This window comes from Protopterus annectens, chromosome 7.part0 (assembly GCF_019279795.1).
Source record: "Protopterus annectens isolate FY-2018-M chromosome 7.part0, PAN1.0, whole genome shotgun sequence".
Classification (NCBI taxonomy): Eukaryota; Metazoa; Chordata; order Ceratodontiformes; family Protopteridae; genus Protopterus; species Protopterus annectens.
Window position 1 is genome coordinate 711,131,898 of NC_056739.1, and position 21,820 is coordinate 711,153,717.

The 21,820-nt window shown below is 44.7% G+C and overlaps 1 protein-coding gene across 2 annotated transcripts in view; it reads left to right on the forward strand.

The window, feature by feature from the left end:
- Positions 1-21,324, forward strand: part of PTPN9 (protein tyrosine phosphatase non-receptor type 9) — a 2,029,980-nt gene extending 2,008,656 nt beyond the window's left edge. For both annotated transcript variants that reach the window (XM_044077235.1, XM_044077236.1), the window contains exon 13: positions 20,479-21,324. In XM_044077235.1, coding sequence (XP_043933170.1) covers positions 20,479-20,669 — 191 coding nt within the window. In that variant the 3' untranslated portion in view covers positions 20,670-21,324. The remainder of the gene's footprint in view (positions 1-20,478) is intronic.
- The last annotated feature ends 496 nt before the right edge of the window (positions 21,325-21,820 follow it).

The following is a 21,820-nucleotide window of genomic DNA, read 5'->3' on the forward strand; positions in this document are numbered from 1 at the left end:
AAAACTTACTCCAGGTTCTTTTTAGTTCCAAAGAAAACAGGGGACTGGAGGCCCATCTTAGACCTCAGCAAACTAAACACCTTTGTCAAAAAGGAAACGTTCCGGATGGTCACGCTTCAATCGATACTTCCATTTCTCAAAACGGGCAATTGGATGTGCTCTGTAGATCTCAAGGATGCATATAACATCAAAATGGCTAGGCCATCCAGAGATCACTTGCGTTTCCAGCTGGGGGCCAGTCACTACCAATTCTGAGCTCTGCCCTTTGGTCTCACCACAGCCCCCAGAGTGTTCACCAAATGTATGGCAGTGGTTACGGCTCACCTGAGACGTTTAGGATTCCGGGTGTTTCCATATCTGGACGACTGGCTCCTCACCGCCACCACCAGGCATCAACTAATTTGCGCCAGAGATTACACTATCAACTTGTGTTCCAGGTTGGGCAAAAACCTTAAATTTCGAAAAATCTGCTTTAGTGATGTTGCAGCATATTTCAGGAGTAGATCTAGACACCACCACCTCCCTGGTCAGATTGCCTCAAGAAAGAGTAATATCTTTGCGAAGTCAAGTGTCCCATTTGTTTACGAAAAGGAGTGTTCCGGCATTCCAGGTTCTGAAGCTGTTAGGCACCATGGCAGCTACACTCATAGCGGTTCCTCTGGGACAAATGCACATGAGGATACTCCAATGGTTACTATTCACACAGTGGTCTTAACAGCTTCCAGTGTCACACAAGATTCTTCTGACAAATTCTTGAAAAAAGGACCTTCTTTGGTGGTTGAACAGCCACCAAGTTACTGTAGGTCGCCCATTTGTACTTCCCCTTCCCACAGCCACAGTGACCACGGATACTTCCCTGATAGGGTGTGGGGGGGGGGACTGTTTCAGGGAAGAACTGTCCAAGGCACTTGGTCAGACATGGAATCTCATTTGCACATCAGTGTCCTAGAGTTGAGAGCGGTTTCTAGCGTTGCAACACTTTCACGACTCTCCATCGAGAGACGATTGCAATACAGACAGACAACATGTCGGTAGTCTGGTACATCAACAAGCAAGGGGGAACCAAGTCTTACCCCTTATGCAGAGAGGCCCTGAGAGTTTGGCAGTGGGCTGTATCCACCGGGCGCTTTCTAATAGCAATGCACATACCCGGGTCATCCGTGATAGCGGACAAACTGAGCAGAGCCATTCTGTTGCCTCACGAGTGGTCCCTCAAAGATCAAGTGGCGGAAAGGATATTCCGCAGATGGGGCCAGCCTTGCTGCGACCTTTTTGCATCCCCAATGAATGCCAAACGCAGAAGCTACTTTGCCCTGTACCCCCCACTGGGTGACAGCCCAAGGGACTCACTTGTACATGATTGGCCCTCGGGTCTCCTTTATGCCTTCCCTCCAATCCCTCTGATCCCCAGATTCTTACAGAAAGCCAAAAGCCTGGGAAGGACTGTTATTCTAATAACCCCGTTTTGGCCTCGGCAGATATGGTTCCCCTTCCTACAGCAATACCAAGTGGAAGAACCTTGGGTTCTGGTCCCAGTGCCAGACCTTCTGACTCATTCGTCGAGACTTTTTCATCCCTCTTTTGTCTCCCTCAAACTGACAGCTTGGCTGCTCCACTTCCCAACCTAGCCATTTCACATGATTTTTCTCTAGCGGTTCAACATATTTTAATTTCCTCTCACAAAGTCTCCACCAGGAAACTTTATAATAGCAAATGGAGGCGATTTGTTCATTGGGCTTCTCAGCATGGTATTGATCCCTATGTTGCCCCTATTCATAGTATTCTGGAATTCTTGACTTCGCTCTTTCACTATGATGCGACAGCTTCTACGATAAGGGTTCATTTGGCTGCCATATCTAACTTCCATGTGGGATGCAGTGGTTCAAACATTATGTCCCACAGATTATGTAAAGCCTTTTTGGAAGGAACTCATCACCTTAGGCCACTTGTCAGACATCCTGTTACTCCCTGGAATCTGAATTTGGTGCTGTCTCAACTCATTCTTCCACCTTTTGAGCCTGCATCCTTTTGTCCTTTGAAGTTCCTTTCTTGGAAGACCATTTTCCTGGTGGCCATTACTTCGGTGCGTAGAGTTTCTGAACTACAAGCACTTTCTATCAGGCCTCCATATCTAGTCTTTTACCCCCGACAGAGTGTCTTTAAGAACAAATCCAACCTTTCTTCCTAAGGTCTGGTCAGAGGCAAATTTGAACCAGTCTGTTGACCTTCCTACTTTTTTCAGACATCATGCAAATAGAGTGGAGTACATGTTACATAAACTTGATGTTCACAGACAATTGAGGTTTTACTTGGACAGAACAAAAGAATTTAGGAAATCTGATCAATTATTCATTTCCTATGCAGACAATAAGAAAGGTCTGTCGGTATCCAAAGTTACATTGTCCAAATGGATTTCTGATTGTATAAAATTTGTATATTCTTCAGCTAAACAACCTTTAGAACATGAGGTGAAAGATCATTCTACCAGGGCTGTTCCTACGTATTTAGCCCATGCAGCCCATCTACCTCTGGACACCATTTGTGCAGCTGCTACTTGGTCGAAACCTCATACGTTTATCACTCATTACAAAGTGGACAGGGCTTCCTTTGGTTCCACCTTTCTTAGGAATATACTCCCGTGAGCCGCCCAGGATTAGGGTGCTTGGGATGCTACCCACGTGTAAAGAACAAACGGTGAGATTGAACAACTTCACATTAAAAAGTTATGTTCTTACCTTAACGTTCCATGTGAGTTGTTCATCTCGCCTTTGTTCTTACACTTCCACTCACCTTCCCCCTCCAGGTTATGGAAGAACAGGTATGACTGGTGGTCTGGTTGGTCTTGCTAGTGTCCTTCTTTCAGCCAGATTATTGTTTAGCTATTGTAAATAGTTATGTACTATGTACATTTTTTATAATTGTGTGTTTTTTTCTTGCTGGTTCAGCAAACTAGATCTGGGGTTGGTAGGAGAGCATCATGGGATAGGGACTGTGCCTCAAGCTACTCAAAGATCCTGAGCTTGTAAAGCGGCCGACAAACCCACGTGTAAAGAACAAAGGCGAGATGAACAACTCACATGGAACGTTATGGTAAGAACATAACTTCTTTTTCAGATAGGTTGGTGATGTTCATCGTGCATACAGCTGCAGTCATAACAGATGGGTTTTCCTGCCGTCAGGCGGGTCCTCGGTCAGCCGAATTCCAAAGTCTAGGTCCGGCGTCGGTTGTCGTCACTTCCTCCATGACGTCAGTGCGACAGGGGTATAAAAGATCCAGCCGATTCCATTTTCTTCAGTCTTTCTTGCCGCACGGTGCCCGAAGCAGAAGCAGTTCGCAAGTGCCGGTCGGCCAGCACCTGAGATTACGAATATTGTTCAACCGAAGTCTTCTTGAAAGCTAAGTACCCCGTTGGGGAAACTTTTCTTGCCTCAGACCGATGTTAGACAAAGTTAATAATTGCATTTCATGTAGGAAGCAAGTACCGCATAAGGATTTTCATTCCCTCTGCATTCCTTGCTTAGGCCCAGACCACGACGTCTCGGCCTGTCGTTTTTGTGCTACATTCAACAGACGGACTATTAAGCGTCGGGCGGAGTTCGCCCAACACTATTTTGGCAAAAAATGTAATTACATTATGTCGTCGGATACTCCGACTCCAGTTTTGAGTAAAAGACGCAAAGATAAGGACCGAGATACGAGGTCCGCGACTTCTACCGACACCACGCCAAAGCCGACTGCAGGTGGTCCGGTTCTCAGTGAGGTGCCTACGTAGCCCCTGACTACCGATGACACTTCATTGGCGGTGTCTTCTGTGCCCGAGGTCGCAGGCTCTTCGGCCCACACCCCAACTACAAATACCGAAGCCACTCTTGGCGGTGAAACTCAGAGTTTAGACAGACCTGCCACCTCTCAAGGTGTTTACAGGCCTTCCTCTTCTTTTTCCATCAAGGCTTTCACCAAGTCTAAATCAGCCATGCATACTAAAAGACAAGCTCCACAGGGCCCTTCTCAAGGCCCCATGCCTAAAAAGCAGATGCTCAAAATGGCTGAGGATTTGATTACTCTTATCAGGGGTTCTCAAACCCCCCCCCCCCCCGGACAAAAGACCTAGAGTGGAGGAAGAATCCCCCTCCTCGGACCAGGCTTCCATTATTTCAGAACATTCTGAAGACCAGGAACATTCTTACTCCCCTTTTGAAGATTCTGATGCAGAGGAGTCCATTCCCTCTGTCTCCCCCCCTGAGGATTACTCTTTTGGGGAAACTTTACATACCTTGAGGGAACACTTCCACCGGGAAGGCCAAGTGTACTCAGACTCCAAGAAAAGGCTTAGGGATTTCCTCTTGCTCCCTCAGCACAGGCCTCTGGCTATACCTCCTGTCTTGCATTCTAGATGATGTGTATTCGGAGGCCTGCCTTAACCCAGATTCTTTACCTCCAGCTCCAGTCAAGCCTGACAGGTATTACCGGGTTCCTGACTCACACCAATTCCTATACAAAAGCCATGCGGCTGACCCAGAAACTATATCACAGGGTCCCAAGGGAATTAAGGCCTCCACTGCTAAAAATCCATTGCCTTCAGAGAGAGATTCCAGAGCTTTAGAAAGGTGGGGGAAGAAGGTATACACCTCGGCCACCTTAACCATGAGGGCATTAAACTGTCAGTTCCATGTGTTAAAGTACCAACAGTTTCTGTTATCACAGTTGAGAAGCAAAATGTCACAACCTGAACAACCAGACTTGAAGGAGTTGCAGGATTTGATACATAGTGCAGAACAAGTGGGTAAGCATACCTTGCAATGTGGCTTTGATGCTTTAGAGGCCTCATGTAGAGCTGCTGTTACAGAATCAGTCATACGTAGACATGCCTGGCTCAAAGAGCAAACCTTACCAGATCATGTCAAAGCTAAATTACTAGATGCCCCTCTGCAAAAAGATGTATTGTTTGGTGTTAAAGCTGAGGAGGTATTAAAGAAAATGGAGGAAAAGGCAAAATCAATGCAAACCGTAAAGGATTTCCTACAGGTACAACCTCCACGTTTCAGTAGAAATTGGCCTTCCAAAAATTGGTCCTTTCCAGCCACGGACAGACCCCAAAGAGGTAGATACAGGCGCCCGAGTGGCAGAGGGCAATCTCAAGGATCGTTTAGAGGCAGACAATGGCAAGCACCCACACAAAGAGGTGGTGAGGATAGTTCACAGCCATTCAGAAAGCAGAACCAATGACTTTCCCCTTTGCATGCCAAGCAAGGCTCAAATGGCAGCACCTTTAGGCGCAAAACTGGCATTATTTTCAAAAAATTGGCATATTGTCACAAAAGACAAATGGATCCTGGACATTATAGACAGAGGCTACAGATTCCACTTTCACACCCTTCCAAAAATGAGAGGCATGCCAAATCTGCCACACAATCAAAGGGCAGAGGCACAAAAACAAATTTCAGATCTCATGGACATGAAAGCTATTCAAGAGGTACCTGTACAAGAACAGGGTCAAGGTTTTTATTCCAGACTATTCCTGGTACCAAGGAAGGGAAAAGATTGGAGACCTATTTTGGACCTATCTATCCTAAACACATTTTTACTCATGCCAAAATTCAAGATGCTCACATTACAGCAGCTTCTTCCCATGCTGGGCAAGGAGTCTTGGCTGGTAACATTGGCCCTCAAGGAGGCATACCTGCATGTCCCAATCAGATAAGATTGCAGAAGATACCTCAGATTTCTTGCAGGTTCAATCCATTATCAATTATCTGCACTGCCCTTTGGCTTATCTACTGCGCCCAGAGTGTTCACGAAATGCCTGGCATCAGTAATCGCCTACTGCAGACTTCAAGGGATACAAATATATCCATATCTGGACGACTGCCTGATCCAAGCGGACAGCAAGCACATACTTCTGAAACATCTGGCGTTTGTAATAATGTTGTTGAATTCTCCGGGATACACAGTCAACAAAAAGAAATCAAGGCTAATACCCTCTCAAACAATAATTTTCCTGGGTGCCAGTTTGGATACAAACACCCAAATGGCCTACCTCACGCCAGAGAAACAAGGGCAACTAACTCAATACTTCAGAAAACTGGCAACTTTCACCAGGCTGACTGCAAGGAAAATCCTGCAGGCTCTGGGATTCATGGCATCTTGCATCCTACTAATCCCATGTGCAAAGCTGCATATGAGGAAACTTCAATGGTACCTAAAAAACCTATGGTCTCAACACAGCCACAGTTTGGAAACAATAATACCACTAATTCCATGTCTTCAAAAGGAATTTCTGTGGTGGGCTCAAGCATGCCAAAGAAACACAGGTCTCCCATTCTGCAAGCCTCAAGCAAATCAAGTCATCACAACAGACGCCTCGGACTACGCCTGGGGGGCGCACATGACAGATCGGTGCATTCAGGGCAAATGGTCCCAAAAAGAAAAGCACCTACACATCAATCAAAAGGAAATGCTAGCAGTAATAAATGCTATTATAGCTTTCAAAGACCTACTGCATCCAGGCCAGCTATTGATAAGGACGGACAACACCACAGTAATGTGGTACATAAACAAACAGGGAGGTACTCATTCATACCCCCTATGCAGGCAAGCCATGTCTCTTTGGAACATGGCTCTGGAATTACAAATCGAACTTCAAGCACAGTACCTGCCAGGCAAGGAAAACACGCTGGCAGACAACCTAAGCAGAAATATGACAGATCCACACGAATGGAAATTGCATCCTCAAGTTTTCACAAAGATAATTCAAGCATGGGGAAGGCCAGACATAGATCTCTTTGCCTCCCACAGAAATCACCAATTGGCAAAATTCTGCTCAAGGACCTTTCATCCACAGGCCTGGAAAGTGGATGCACTCTCTTTCAGTTGGATAACAATGACAGTTTATGCCTTTCCACCTCTCCCTCTGCTGCCCAAAGTTCTATTAAAAACCAGAGCAGACAGACCAAAGATGATTCTCATTGCTCCAGACTGGCCAAGACAACACTGGTACCCATTCCTGAAAAGCCTGACGCATTCCCCACCATGGATCCTGCCTCTAATGCCTCTTCTACTGACTCAGCACAACTTCAAAACTCTTCACAGTCAGCTGAAAACACTCAATCTAGCCGCATGGAAGATTCCTTAAATTCACAACAGGCCCTACTCTCCAAGGAGGTACAGGATGTCATTTTGGAGGCCAGAAGGCCTTCTACTAGAAAAGCCTACTCTGCAAAATGGAAACGGTTTTGTGCCTGGAATGAGAAAAAGGGTCAGAATCCTGGAATACTGAATTTACCTCAAATATTACAGTACCTTGCTGAGATGCTAAGCAGTGGACTTTCATTCTCCTCCATCAAAATCCATGCCTCAGCCTTTTCTGCAGAATACAACACTGATCCTCCTTTATTCTCTCACCCCCTCTTAAGACAGCTCCTCAGAGGGGCTAAGAATATAAAACCCCGAAGGAAACAACCAGTATCTGCTTGGGACCTCAATTTCATTCTAGAAAAACTGACCTTGCCTCCTTTTGAGCCAGCTGCTTCAACAGAACTGCAATATTTGTCCTGGAAAACAGCCTTCCTCCTGGCAATCACCTCAGCTCGCAGGGTTTTGGAACTACAAGCCCTCATGGCTGTGCAGCCTTTCATCATTTTCCATCAGGACAGAGTTTCCTTACGAACCAATCCGTCCTTTATGCCAAAGGTAGTATCCAGGGTAGCCTTGAATCAGGCTATCCACTTACCTACCTTTTACCCTAATCCTCAAAACAAAGGGGAGAGACTACTACATTCCTTGGACATTCACAGACAGCTGCGTTACCATTTGGACAGAACAAAGCCTTTCAGAAAATCAGAGCAACTCTTTGTGTCCTATGCTGCAGGAGCTCAGGGGAAGCCTATTTCCAAACAGACAATCTCAAAGTGGATAGCCCACTGCATACGCTTTTGTTACTCTTTTCATGGTAAAACTGTACCTGCTGGCATCAGATCTCACTCCACAAGGGCCACAGCTACCTCTGCAGCTTTCCTCAGGGGGGTTCCTACCAAAGATATTTTGGAAGAAGCCACTTGGAGTTCTGTACATACCTTCTCCAAGCACTATCACCTACCATTATACTCCAAGTCTAGAGCAGGCTTTGCCACTGCAGTCTTACAGGGCATCCTGGCTCCTCCTAGTTCCACCTAGTGCCTACCACCCCTTTTTTAGCTTTGGGATTCTACCCATCTGTTATGACTGCAGCTGTATGCACGATGAACATAGTACAGTTTTGGACCTACCATAAATGTAGATGTTCGAGTGCTAATACAGCTACAGTCCAGGTTTCCCTCCCTCCTTCCCCTCTTGGGACAGGCCTAATGGCTAACACCTCCTCATACAACCTGATTGGGGTATTCTTTTATGGTGTATTTGCTTGCAACTACTGTTTTTTGATTATATTGCATTGCATTATTACATAAATTTATGTATTGCCTTCCTTCTGGGGGCACCTGACATCTGGGGCAAGAAAAACTGAAGAAAATGGCGTTGGCTGGATCTTTTATACCCCTGTCGCACTGACGTCAGGGAGGAAGTGACGACAACCGATGCTAGACCTAGACTTTGGAATTCGGCCGACCGAGGACCCGCCTGACGGCAGGAAAACCCATCTGTTATGACTGCAGCTGTATTAGCACTCGAACATCTACATTTATGGTAGGTACAAAACTGTACTTTTTCTATAACTTGAAAAGCAAGACAAAGGTCACCCCCACCCCCAGAGCATCTGACAGGCTAAGGTTAAAGATAAGGACAGTTGTGTTGATCCATCAGGATAGTAAACGGATTTAAAGCCCTTAATTTTTTTTTTGGTTAAAATTTGTTGGAGCCTTTCCCATTGTGCAATAAGCTTGGATTTTTACATACCAAAAAGGACACTCGGTGATGAAAACAGTAGTAAGATGACCATTCTGGCTGTTGAAGATATTTCCCTGGAAATTAACTGACCTCTGTGGAGCTTTTTTTTTTTTTTTTTTTTTTTTTTTTGCCAAAGACCACTATGCTACACTTTTTTGCATTTAGCTTCAGACCATTTTCATTGCAGCATGTATATGCATATTCCATGCCTTGCTAAAGCAGTTTTATATCAATGGATGAGCATGAAACCATGCCCAGCTTGTAGTCATCAGCAAACGTGGTCAGCCACACTTCAGGAATAATGCAACATAGCTTCCAAAAAGAAGATAACTTAGCACTGATCCCCTGTGGTTTCTTACTAGTTACAATTTTAAGTTCAAGTACAGACAACTTTAACTACCTGGAATTTGTTGGATAGCCAGTTTGCAATCCAGAGGACAGCATATAGGCTTTCATTAAGTTTCTCTAATTTTTCAGTAGTATCAGCAGTGAGATACAGTGATCAGTATGTCTGTGTGGTAGAGCAACACTACCAGTAAACTTGCTTCAGTTTTCAGAGATAAGTCTCTTCAGGTTAAGTAAGAAAATGCATCAGCCATCAGAAATCACAGCAGAGACCTATCTTAATGGGAATGTTACTTAAAATACTAGAGCTTACTACTGCAAATTAGCAAAGGCAGGGTCAGTGAAAGTAAAGTTTTGTACTTACCATAACACTTGATTTCTGTTGTCTTCTTTTGTCCATCTCAACCTGTGATTTATCAGATCCAAGGCTAGTACTTCAGAATCTTCTGCTCCAAAGCTCCACATCCTCTCCCATAATGCTCTGCATGCCTAAATCTCCTCAGATCGAGTTGTCCCTACCATATCTAACCTGCACATGTGGAGTACCCTTAACAACATGCTAAGGATTAGACCAAAGGGTATCCACAACAGACTTCATACTGGTCCACAAATACCAGTGACAATTTGGAAGGGGGATTTTCATAGTATAAACAAAGGATGTGCATTCATCTATTTAGACAAAAAGTTCCCTTGGAAACTGGTTTCCCAAGCTTAGCTGTTGATACACAAAAAAGTTAATCTGATTTTTTCTGATATATTTGGTTCTGTCGAAACAGAATCTCAATTGGCAATCTAGGTCCAGACAATGAAGTGCGTATTCACTCTTACTACTGAAGCTTCTAAAGAAAACTGGCAGTTGCAGTGGCTGGTTCAGGTTGTATTCAGAGGCCTCCTTAGGCAAGAAGGAAGGATTAGCCCTCAGTGAAACACCCTATTTAAGAAAAATAAGATAAGGCGGGACACAGGGTAAAGCCTGTAGTTCAGAAACTCATCTGTCTGAAGATGTCCTTCAAGGATGCATCTGCAGTCCTAACAAATGGGTTGTCCTGCCTCAGGCAGCCCTTCGGTCGGCCGGATTCCAAAGTCTGGTCTGGCCTCGGCTGATGTCGCACTTCACCCGATGTCATAGCTGCAGTCAATTGGGTATAAAGGCATCAGCCGACACCATTTTCCTCAGTCTTTCTTGCCGCGTGGCGCCCGAAGCAGAAGCTGTTCGCAAGTGCCGGTCGGTCAGAACCAGAGATTGCTACCGAAGACTTCTAAAAAGCTAAGTACCCCGTTGGGGACTCTTTCTTGCCTCAGCCGATGTCAGAAAAAGTGAATAACTGTTTAACTTGTGGGAAACAAATACCTCATAAAGATTTCCACTCTTACTGCCTACCTTGTTTAGGCCCAGACCACGACGTAGCAGCTTGTCTAGCCTGTGCTTCCTTCAACCGACGGACACTTAGACGTCGGTCGGAGTTTGCAGAGGAGTTTTTCGGCTCCGATTTTGCTTACAACATGCCGTCGGAGACTCCGACTTCACAATTAGCTAAAAAGCGTAAGGAAAAGGACCGACACTCGCGGTCCGCGGTTTCGGCCGAAACCGCGGTTAAGCCAACCGCGAGTGTCTCGGTTTCGGCTGAAACCGAGTCCACGGTTCTTCCTTCGGCCGAAAGCATTCCTCCTACAGCCGAGGCCTCATCCGGCATGGCTGCATCTGCTACTGAGATCCCACCTGCTCTTACAGATTCTCAGGATTTATCAGATACTATCCCTTTAGATATATCTACTCCTGCACGTGGAGCTGCTAGGCCCCCTGCATCCATGTCAATTAAGGCTTTTTCCAGGGCTAAAGCAGCTAAATCTTCAAAGGCCGTGCCTGCTAAAACCCCCTCTCACAGGCCTAGCTCTAGTACTCAAATGCTTAGTCTAGCAGAGGATCTCATTTCTTTGATCAGGGGATCCCAGTCTCATCCTGACAGGGCCTCTCACCCACCTCCAGAGAAGAGGCCTAGAGCAGAGCCCCCTGAGCCAGTTTCTACAGATTACTCCTCTGATGATTCAGAAAATACAAATCCTCCAGAAGGCCCTTATTCTCCATATGAGGACTCTGATGCAGAGGATTCCATACCTTCTGCCTCTCCTCCTGAGAAATTTTCTTTTGGGGAAACTTTGCATGCTATGAGGGAACAATTTCAATGGCAGGGCCAGGATTTTTCAGACTCTAGGAAAAGGCTTAGGACCTTTTTACATTTGCCACAGCATAGGCCTTTAGCCATTCCTCCGGTACTTACAGTTGTGGATGATGCATTTAATGATGCTTGTACTGCCCCTGACACTCTTCCTCCGGCCCCTGCTAAGCCTGACAGATACTACAGGGTTCCGGACACACATTATCACTTGTATAAGGCTCCTATTGCAGATCCTGAAACTATTTCACAGGGCCCCAAAGCTGTAGCAGCTGCCTCTGCCAAAAACCCCCTCCCCCCTCTGAAAGAGAATCTAGGGCATTAGAGAGATGGGGTAAAAAAGTTTATACTTCTGCCACTCTTTCGGCTAGGGCCTTAAACTGTCAATTCCACATGATTCAGTATCAGGAATTTCTGTTAGATCAACTAACTAAAAAACTGTCCTCGCCTGAGCCTTTAGACCGTAAGTCCCTTCAGGCTTTGGTGCATAACACTCAGCAGGTCAGTAATCATTCCTTAAAATGCGGCTATGATGCACTGGAGGCTTCCTTTAGATCAGCTATGACTGGTACAGTGATCAGAAGGCATGCATGGTTAAAAGAGCAATCCTTACCAGACCATGTAAAGTCAAAGCTTCTAGATGCTCCCATGGAAAAACACAGTTTGTTTGGCTCCCCTGCACAGCAAGTGTTGAAGAAGGTGGAAGAAAAAGCGAAATCTGTCCAGACAGTCAAGGATTTCTTACAGGTCCAGCCTCCGAGGTTTAGTAGGAACTGGCCTTCCAAGAATTGGTCCTTTCCAGACACCACCAGGGCACAGAGAGGCAGAAATAGGTGCTCAAGAGGCAGAGGTCAATCCAGAGGTGCCTACAGGGGACGTCAGTGGCAGCCTAACAACCAGAGAAGTACTGCCACAGATCCAGCCACTACCACTCCCACAGGACAATCACAGTGACCTGGCTCTGAAACCGCCTACCAGGGAACAACTAGAAGCACCCTTAGGCGGAAAGCTAGCCTTATTTTCAGTAAACTGGCATTACATCACAGGAGACAAATGGATTTTACAGACACTAGACAAAGGCTACAGGTTTCACTTCCATACTCTACCAAGGAAGAGAGGAATGCCAAACCTACCTCCAAACCAAAAGACAAACGCTCTAGAGCAAATAGACCACTTACTAAGGATGAGAGCTATAGAAAAGGTACCGTCTATGGAACAAGGACAAGGCTTTTATTCCAGACTTTTCCTGGTACCAAGAAAGGAAAACCAATGGAGACCTATCCTCGACCTGTCCGCTCTGAACACATATCTCATCGTTCCAAAATTCAAGATGCTGACCCTACAGCAATTTCTTCCCATGCTGGGCAAGGAGTCTTGGCTGGTGACTCTAGATCTCAAGGAGGCATACCTGCACGTCCCCATATGACCAAATTGCAGAAGATACCTCAGATTTCTTGCAGGATCAGAGCATTATCAATTCTCAGCATTGCCTTTTGACTTATCTACTGCGCCCAGAGTATTCACGAAATGCCTGGCATCAGTAATTGCTCATTGCAGGCTTCAGGGAATTCAAATTTATCCATACCTGGACGACTGCCTGTTACAAGCGGACAGCAAAAACAAATTAACAAAAGATTTGAAAAAGGTTATTCACCTATTGCAAGCCCTGGGATACACAGTCAACACAAAAAAGTCAAGGCTGATACCATCCCAAAGGATAACTTTCTTGGGTGCAGAACTGGACACATCAAACCAAATGGCATTCCTCACAGCAGAAAAGCAGAAGCAACTACCATTCTATTTCATGGCATTAACAACGCAGAACCACCTTACAGCAAGGAAAATCCTGCAAGCCCTGGGTTACATGGCATCCTGCATAATTTTGATTCCACATGCCAGACTACATATGAGGAAGTTGCAATGGTACCTAAGGAATTTATGGTCTCAGCACAAGCACAGCCTAGAAACCCAAATTCCAATAATTCCATGCCTGAAGCAAGAATTCCAGTGGTGGGCCCAGGCCTGTCAATTGAACAAAGGACTGCCCTTCCACAGGCCTCACCCAAGCCAGACTATCACCACGGACGCCTCAGACCTCGGTTGGGGGACACACATGGTGGACAAGTGCATACAAGGCTTATGGACTCAAGACCAGCTGAACCTACACATAAATCAAAAAGAGATGCTGGCAGTAAAGCAGGCAATTCAGACATTCAGACCGTTTCTTCAACAGGGTCATTTGCTGATAAGGACGGACAACACCACAGTTATGTGGTATATCAACAAACAGGGAGGCACACATTCATATCCTCTATGCCGGATGGCAATGGACCTCTGGAATGTGGCCCTGAACCTCAATATTCAGCTCCAGGCCATGTTTGTGCCAGGAAAAGAAAATATACTAGCAGACATCTTAAGCAGAACTACCACGGATGCCCACGAATGGATGCTGCATCCAGACATTTTCAAATCCATTACAAGGAAATGGGGACTACCAGAAATAGACCTGTTCGCATCCCCACACAACCACCAATTGAAAAAATTCTGCACAAGGACATACCACCCACTGGCTTGGAAGGTGGACTCCCTATCCTTCAGTTGGAAAAACCTGACAGCATATGCATTCCCACCTCTTCCTTTGATGCACAAAGTGCTACTGAAGATCAAAGAAAATCACCCAAGGCTCATCTTGATAGCTCCAGACTGGCCGAGGCAACATTGGTACCCACTACTGAGGAGTATGTCTCGGGAACACGCATGGCCTCTGCCCCTAGTTCCTCTACTGCTAACACAGAACAACTTCAAAATCCTGCATCCAAACTTGAAAACACTGCAGCTAGCTGCTTGGAACATTACATAAGACAAAATAACCCAGATTTATCTCAAAGGGTTAAAGACATTATCTTGGAGGCTCGCAGACCCTCAACAAGGAAAACTTATACAGCAAAATGGAAAAGATATCTCATTTGGAGTGCAACAAAAGGAGTAGATGCATCATTGGCAAACATAGCTAACATCCTGGAATATTTAGCAGAGCTTTTCCACAATGGCCTGTCTTACTCCTCCATTAAGATTCATGCATCAGCAATTTCAGCAGAATACAACATGGATCCTCCAGTCTTTTCTCAACCTCTACTCAGGCAGTTTCTGAGAGGAATTAAAAATGTAAAGCCACCAAGGAAACCACCATTGCCTACATGGGACTTGAACTTTGTGTTAGAAAAAATGACACTTCCCCCTTTTGAACCAGCAGCTACAGCAGAATTACAGTACTTATCTTGGAAAACTGCTTTCCTGCTTGCAATCACTTCAGCAAGGAGGGTTTCTGAATTACAGGCATTAATGGCAGCACAGCCCTTCCTTATCTTCCATCAGGATAGAGTGTCCATGAGAACTAATCCTACTTTTATGCCAAAGGTGGTCTCCAGGGTATCATTAAACCAAGCAATCCACCTACCAACATTCTTCCCCAACCCACATAACAGGGGGGAAAGACTACTGCATACCTTGGATGTGCACAGACAATTGCGCTACTACCTGGACAGAACCAAGAACAATAGAAAAACTGACCAGCTTCTGGTAGCATATGCAACAGGAATGGAAGGAAAAGCAATTTCAAAACAGACAGTCTCAAAATGGATAGGAAATTGCATTAGATTTTGTTAGGGCACCTCCAGAAAACATCAGACCTCACTCCACAAGGGCTACAGCCACTACTAAAGCTTTCTTACGAGGAGTGGCTACCAAAGACATTTTAGAGGCTGCTACTTGGAGCTCCGTGCATACATTTGCCAAGCATTATAATCTACCTTTATACTCCAGATCCCGAGCAGGTTTTGCCACTGCTGTTTTACAAGGGATCATAACTACACCATAACCTCTTAGTGCCTCCTCCCCCAGTTTGGCTATGGTATTCTACCCATTTGTTAGGACTGCAGATGCATCCTTGAAGGACATAGTACAGTTTTGTACCTACCATAAATGTAGATGTCCGAGAGGTATGCATCTGCAGTCAGGATTACCCACCCTCCTTCCCCTCTGTGGTACTCCTAGGGTATTTGCCCATCTTGTAGCTAGCTGGGGGAATCTATTATGGTGTATTTGTTTGTATATATGTATATACATGTTTATTTTTATTTGCTCTCTACTGTTTGGAATCATTTGCATTTATCCAAATTTAGCCTTCCTAGAGGGCTTCTGGCATCTGGGGCAAGAAACACTGAGGAAAATGGCATCGGCTGATGCCTTTATATCCAATTGACTGCAGCTATGACGTCGGGTGAAGTGCGACATCAGCCGAGGCCAGACCCAGACTTTGGAATCTGGCCGACCGAAGGGCTGCCTGAGGCAGGACAACCCATTTGTTAGGACTGCAGATGCATACCTCTCGGACATCTACATTTATGGTAGGTACAAAACTGTACTTTACTGCTTTTAAGAAAAGTGTTTTCCATGACAGAAACTTTAAACCACAGTAGTACCTGGTCAAGGCTTGAAGACGCAAGACCCAAGGAGAAATCTGATCCCTTACCAGAGGCCTCAGCAGGAATGTACCCTTCATAAAGGCTTTGGACAATCTTAAGGAAGAGATTAGCATATGGTCTTGACCCACATGGAAATATGACATGGCTTTCAGCTGAACCTTGACCAATAGTATAGCTAGTCTTACACTAAAAAAGGCCAGCTAGGAAATCTAATATGACATCCAATTGAAAAGATGATCAAGGGCCTCCAGCATGTGCCTTACACGGACCGACTAAAGTCCCTCTCACTATACTCCATATCGTATAGACTTCTTAGGGGAGACTTATGCATAATGAACTTAGTGCACATCCATAAATCAAATGGATCTAGGGCTACTCGTTTTAGGGACTTAAATATGGCCTGCGACTTAAGTAGGGCATGCTGGAGGGACAGATTTATATCCCAGCAACTGCGACTGCCACGTCTTTGGAACAGGCTACCAACTGATGTGAAATGGAGCACCTCTATGACACTGTTCAAAAGGAACCTGAACGAGTGGGTGGGGCATCAAATTCTTACCGGGGATAGTGCCCACAACCCTCCTGGACATGGGTAGTCATCACTAAATGCAATCTTGGGTCTTGACTAGTACTTCTGTGGTATTACATTGGGTTTAAACAGCTAGGCTTAAAATGACCTCCAGGTTGATAGCCTAGTAATCTTCTATGAACTGGTCAGAAAATGGATCCAAGCCCTTTGAAATGGGCCAAATGGTAAATCTTTTCAATTTACTACCATACACATTTCTAGTAGAGGGCTTCTAAGAAAAAAGGATATCCACAACTCTTTCAAAAAGCTTGTAAACTTTATCCATCATTGGACGTGGAGGAACCAGATGGTCAACCCGAGGGATTTTAGATTTGTGTAAGGCCAGCCTGAAGGATGGGATATCAAATATGGACTGTGATCCACCCCAGGATGGTTCTGAGGCCAGGGGAACCAGACTTGTCTGGGCCAGCAGGGGGAGATGAGGATTATGGTCACTGTGCAATGGGCTGCTTTCTGTAGAAACTTGATTATCAAGGGCACTGGAGGGTAGGTGTAAAGAAGACTCGGAGGCCAAGCAATGCAGTAGAGATCCCTCAGTGACTGCACCTTTGGAGGGGTCAGGGCTGTAAAGCAGCTGCATTTGGTGCTGAAGGGGTTGCAAAGAGATTACAGCATGGCTGGTCCCAGCAACTGAAAGTCTGTCCAGCCACTGATGGATTGAGGTACTTCCTCTGAGGCATCAGAACACTCCTACTAAAACTGTCAACTAGAATGCTGGTTTTCTCTGGAATGTCCATTGCTATCAGAAAGCTTTGCAAGGAAATCATTCATTGCAACACCCTCATAGTCTCTTGACACAGAGGATAGGATTGGGTTCCCTCTTGTTTATGTACCAAACCACTGACTTCTGGATAGATATTACACCTTTGGGGAGGCAGTACTGAAAAGCTTTCAGTACTAGGACTGCTCTCATCTCCAAAACATTAACATTGGTTTGTATATGGGCCTTTAACTGGGGTCAAGTACCTTAGGCACATCTTTTCTTTGTAATGACCCCCACGTCAGGAGGGAAACCTCTGTGGTCACCATGGCTGTGGACTGAGGAAGAACAAATGGAGATTGTGCAGAGACATGATCTGATATCAGCCACCAACAGATGTGAGAAAGCAAATGTTGGTGAGATGAACAGAAAAAAAAATCATTGGAGGAGTTGTTATAGACCACTGGGCTAAGAGTCTACTGAAGAAGTCTCGTGGAAAATCTAGCTAGAGAAACAAGAGAGATTGCAGTGGTAATCAGTCTGAAAGACAAAGATTCAAGGAGGAGCAGGTGGCCTCTGAAGCAAAACAAACTTAATTGGCTTCAAGTTGCAGGGATAGCAATCTCAAGAGAGGAAATCTGATATACTTTAGAGTTTGAAAATGTTCCAAAACGGATTTGTCAGAACCGACTGTAATGCCCAAGGACAGGCACAGGTGTAGCAAGGAGTATCTTATCTGAACCAACAATGCCCTTGAAGTCTCTGTAAGGAGCCAGTTGTCCAGGTGCAGAAAGATCCTGACTCTGTGCAAGATGAGCCAAGCTGCTACCAACTGCTATGCATTTGTTGAACACTTGAGGAGCTGTGGTAAGGCCAGAGGGTACTGCTAAAAATTGGCAGTGACAAGACTCCCAAGCCTGAAGTACAGGAATTTCCTTCAATACCTTGCTACTTTTATGTAATAGTAATTATCTTTGATGTCCACCCAGCCCATCCAGTTGTCTTTCCTTAGTAGAGATAAAATGGACTGCACCATTGCCATCTGGAACTTGGTCTGTTTGGCGAAGATTTTTAATTTGCTTTGGCCCAAAATGGGCCTGATGTCCTTGGTTTTCTTTGACACCAGAAAGAATCTTGAATAGACTGCACATCCTGTCTGGTCTGGTGGGACCTCTTGGATGACTAGTTTTATAATCAGTCTTCGAATCTCTGCTGCTGCTGCTTCCCTTCATTGGTGGGGTGGTTTGTCTGGTCTGGTGGGACCTCTTGGATGACTAGTTTTATAATCAGTCTTCGAATCTCTGCTGCTGCTGCTTCCCTTCGTTGGTGGGGTGGTTTGTCTGGAAGAGCTTTTTGTCTCAGACATGTGGCAAAACTGTAAGGGAATGGTGTAGCTTCTAGAAAAGGCTCAGCACCCAGGCATCTGACTTGATGGCCTCCCAGGTATCATAGGGTAGCTTGGGGACCCTTCCTCTTTATCAAGGTCAGAATCCTTAGTCAGGGATTCCACATAAGAATCCAAGCATTTTCTGTTACACTGACTGTTCTGGTATATCACCTTGGAGGAAGAAGCCAGAAGTGACATAGAAGCAACAAGGGAGCCTCAGGTCTGGGGTTACTTAAAACCTTTTGGTGCAGGCTGTCTCTGGACAAGTTCATGTGAAACCAAAGCCCTAGAAAGATGAGAAGATCTGGATGGATCAACACCAGATGTGATGATCCCATCTCTGAACAAGACAATATCATCTCTATTATGTCAAATGCCAAAGCCAGCACCAGATGACTGAGAAAGGACCCTCCTTGATCCACAGATGTAGGAGAAATCCCCTCTCCAGCTGCAGACCCAGTCAGGTCTAACACCAAGACCAAAGCCGAGCTATCCAGGGCTGAAGTACCCAGGGACATTGATGGCTCCAACAGTCTCGGAAGTCAACCCCATCCCTAGGACCTCAGCCCTGATCATACAGTTCCAGGATGCAGAGGATTCCAACAGCACCAGAGTTGAATACATCAGTGCAGTAGTTGGTGCCAGTCAGCCAAGTTATCAGCATAGAAGAAGAAATGGCACTGGGTAGGCATCAGTTCCAGGGATATCAGTGCTAATGGATGGACCAGAGAAGGAGCAACTAGTAACTGGGCAGGAGGGGCAGCTCTTTCCACCCTTGGAGCTGAGAGTGAGATGGAATGATCCCCAGGTCAGTCTGGATGTTCAAAAACATTTGGATTAGCTTGTCTGGATCTGATTCCTTAATACTCCAGGTGGACTTTGCAGACTTAGAGGAAGCCACTGAGGATGGCTTATCAGGTCGGTGCAAGGGCTGCTCAACTTCTTGGGTCCTGAAAGGAGAAGACTGGACCCAGGGAAGTGAAGGTTCAAGAGAGAACTCCTGATTGGGCATAATGGCTAGGAAGGCGAAATGGAGCTGACCAGATTCTGGGGCCACCGATAAAAGGGACTTAGAGTGTCCAGCTGTGACAAACTAAGCATTTCCAAAGACACATAGCCAGAAAAAGTGATGATCAGTACCAAGGGGTTACAAACACCATTTCCATAAAAAAGCCGAGGAATTAGAGGGCCTTGAGCTCCAGCTCAACCTCAAAGAAAGACTTAACAGGCCATTTTCAGGCCTCTTTCTTTTTCTCTACTTTCTTCTGTTTCTTTCTCTCTCTGTCCTTCTCCTTGTCCTTTCTCCTCTAACTTCTTTGAAGGAGATGGCGAAACAGAAGCCTGGGAAGTCACAGCAGAAGAGTTGGTAAGTATACCTTTTGTGACAGTCTTGCCCTATAGTCAGACAAGGCTCTGGCCTTAAAATAACCATAGACCTGGCAATCAGAATCCAGGTACGAGGCCCCTAAACAATATGCAAAGTAGTCTTGTGAATCATGAGGGGGCAATCTATGACCACACCTCAAACATTTTCAGAAGGGCAGAGTCTTATCTATAATAATCATACTAGTAAGCACAGCACACAATTAGGAGAAAATACTAAATGGAGTGTAACACACAGGAAATATACACTGGCAGCTATAAATGTAGAATCTGAGGAGGAGCTGATTTGCATTTGCTGAGGGTTTTGTTAAAAACTTTGTGTGTCTGCTTTGACCCACTCCAAAAAAAGTGGGAAAGCTGTATTACGTCATCTTTTAAACCATGTTATTTTATCTTCATTCTTATTTAACTGTTGTATTATGAAACCCTAGCAGCATGAAATACTGGTACAAATCTTTCAAGTAAGACCATGTGCTTTTCTTGACATTGGTACATAATTATAACTGTTTACTTTTAATGCTTTTCTGTCTTTTAGGTACCCTTTGCTCTCTAGACATCTGTCTTTCCCAGCTACAGGATGTGGGTACTTTAAATGTTTATCAGACAGTGAGAAGGATGAGAACTCAGAGAGCCTTCAGTATTCAGACCTCAGAGCAGTACTATTTCTGTTACATGGCCATCATTGAATATGCACAACGACAAGGCTTGCTGTGCTCCAGTCATTAAGAAGCAAGCTTGGCTGTTGCCATTTGAAGGCTTAGAAACGAGACATGCTGAAGGACAGAGGAAAAATGTGTATATTGCTGGTACACTCTTACTATAGGATCCAGAGGATTTTACGGTCTTGGCTGTCCATGCTTACCAGTTATTATATTCATTTGATATTCTATGTGAAGGCTGTGATCCAAACTAAAAGAAAAGTTCAGCTAACTTTTAATTGCTTCAAGGTCATCTTTTCAGGTGAACTACACAGATGTGCCTCTCTCTCTTTTTTTTGTGTTATATAACCCCCAGATGGTCGCTCATTACTGGGTTACTATAAAAATTAAGCACTGATTTACATGATGCGACATCACACAGTATGTTCTCTTTTTCTGATGGACTTTAATCTCCTCAACATGGAGAATACCTTCTGTTTTTGATTACACAGTTTAGCATGAGGGCATTGATCTTATCCAACAAAGAAGGAGCTTCTGAACATTCTAGCTTTCCTTTTAACTTGACACTTTATGTATAGAATACAAACTTTTTAGTGCATTGTGATATTTATTCTTGTCAATAAGCAAAACTGACTGATCACCTTATTTTGCCATGTACGAGTCTGAATTTGTGATAGCAATATAAATACTATGTTTCACATATAATGTCTTGGTATATTTTACATATGTTTGTGTTATTTATTACTCTTTTATAAATGATGCTCAATTTTTTTAGTCTCTCTATCCCTAGGATTCAGTTAGGAATCTGTGATAGTTACAAATTTTGTTTCTCCTTAAAAACTGGAAATGTTACACAGGGAATCAACATTTCCTGTTTAATATGCTTTGAGCTGGTGAACCAGAATAGCAAATGAACCTTTGGTAGTAATATTTCAGCTAAATGAAGTTTATGAAGAGTATGCAGTATAATAGAACACAAGTGGTGTGCTACTAGTGAAGAAAACATTTCTTGTAACTATAATAATTACATCACACAATGTCCAGCCTTATAATAAAACCTCCTCTTCCTACACTAGTAGAGAACATATTAAAGTGTATTCTTTGTAGAGGTTCTCTGCCATCCCTGAGGTGCAGCATAGTGACAGATTTTTAATTAAAGTTTAGTGTAGAACTATGAAGTCACTGGGCTTGGTTTTGCTTGAAAGAATCTTCCTATGT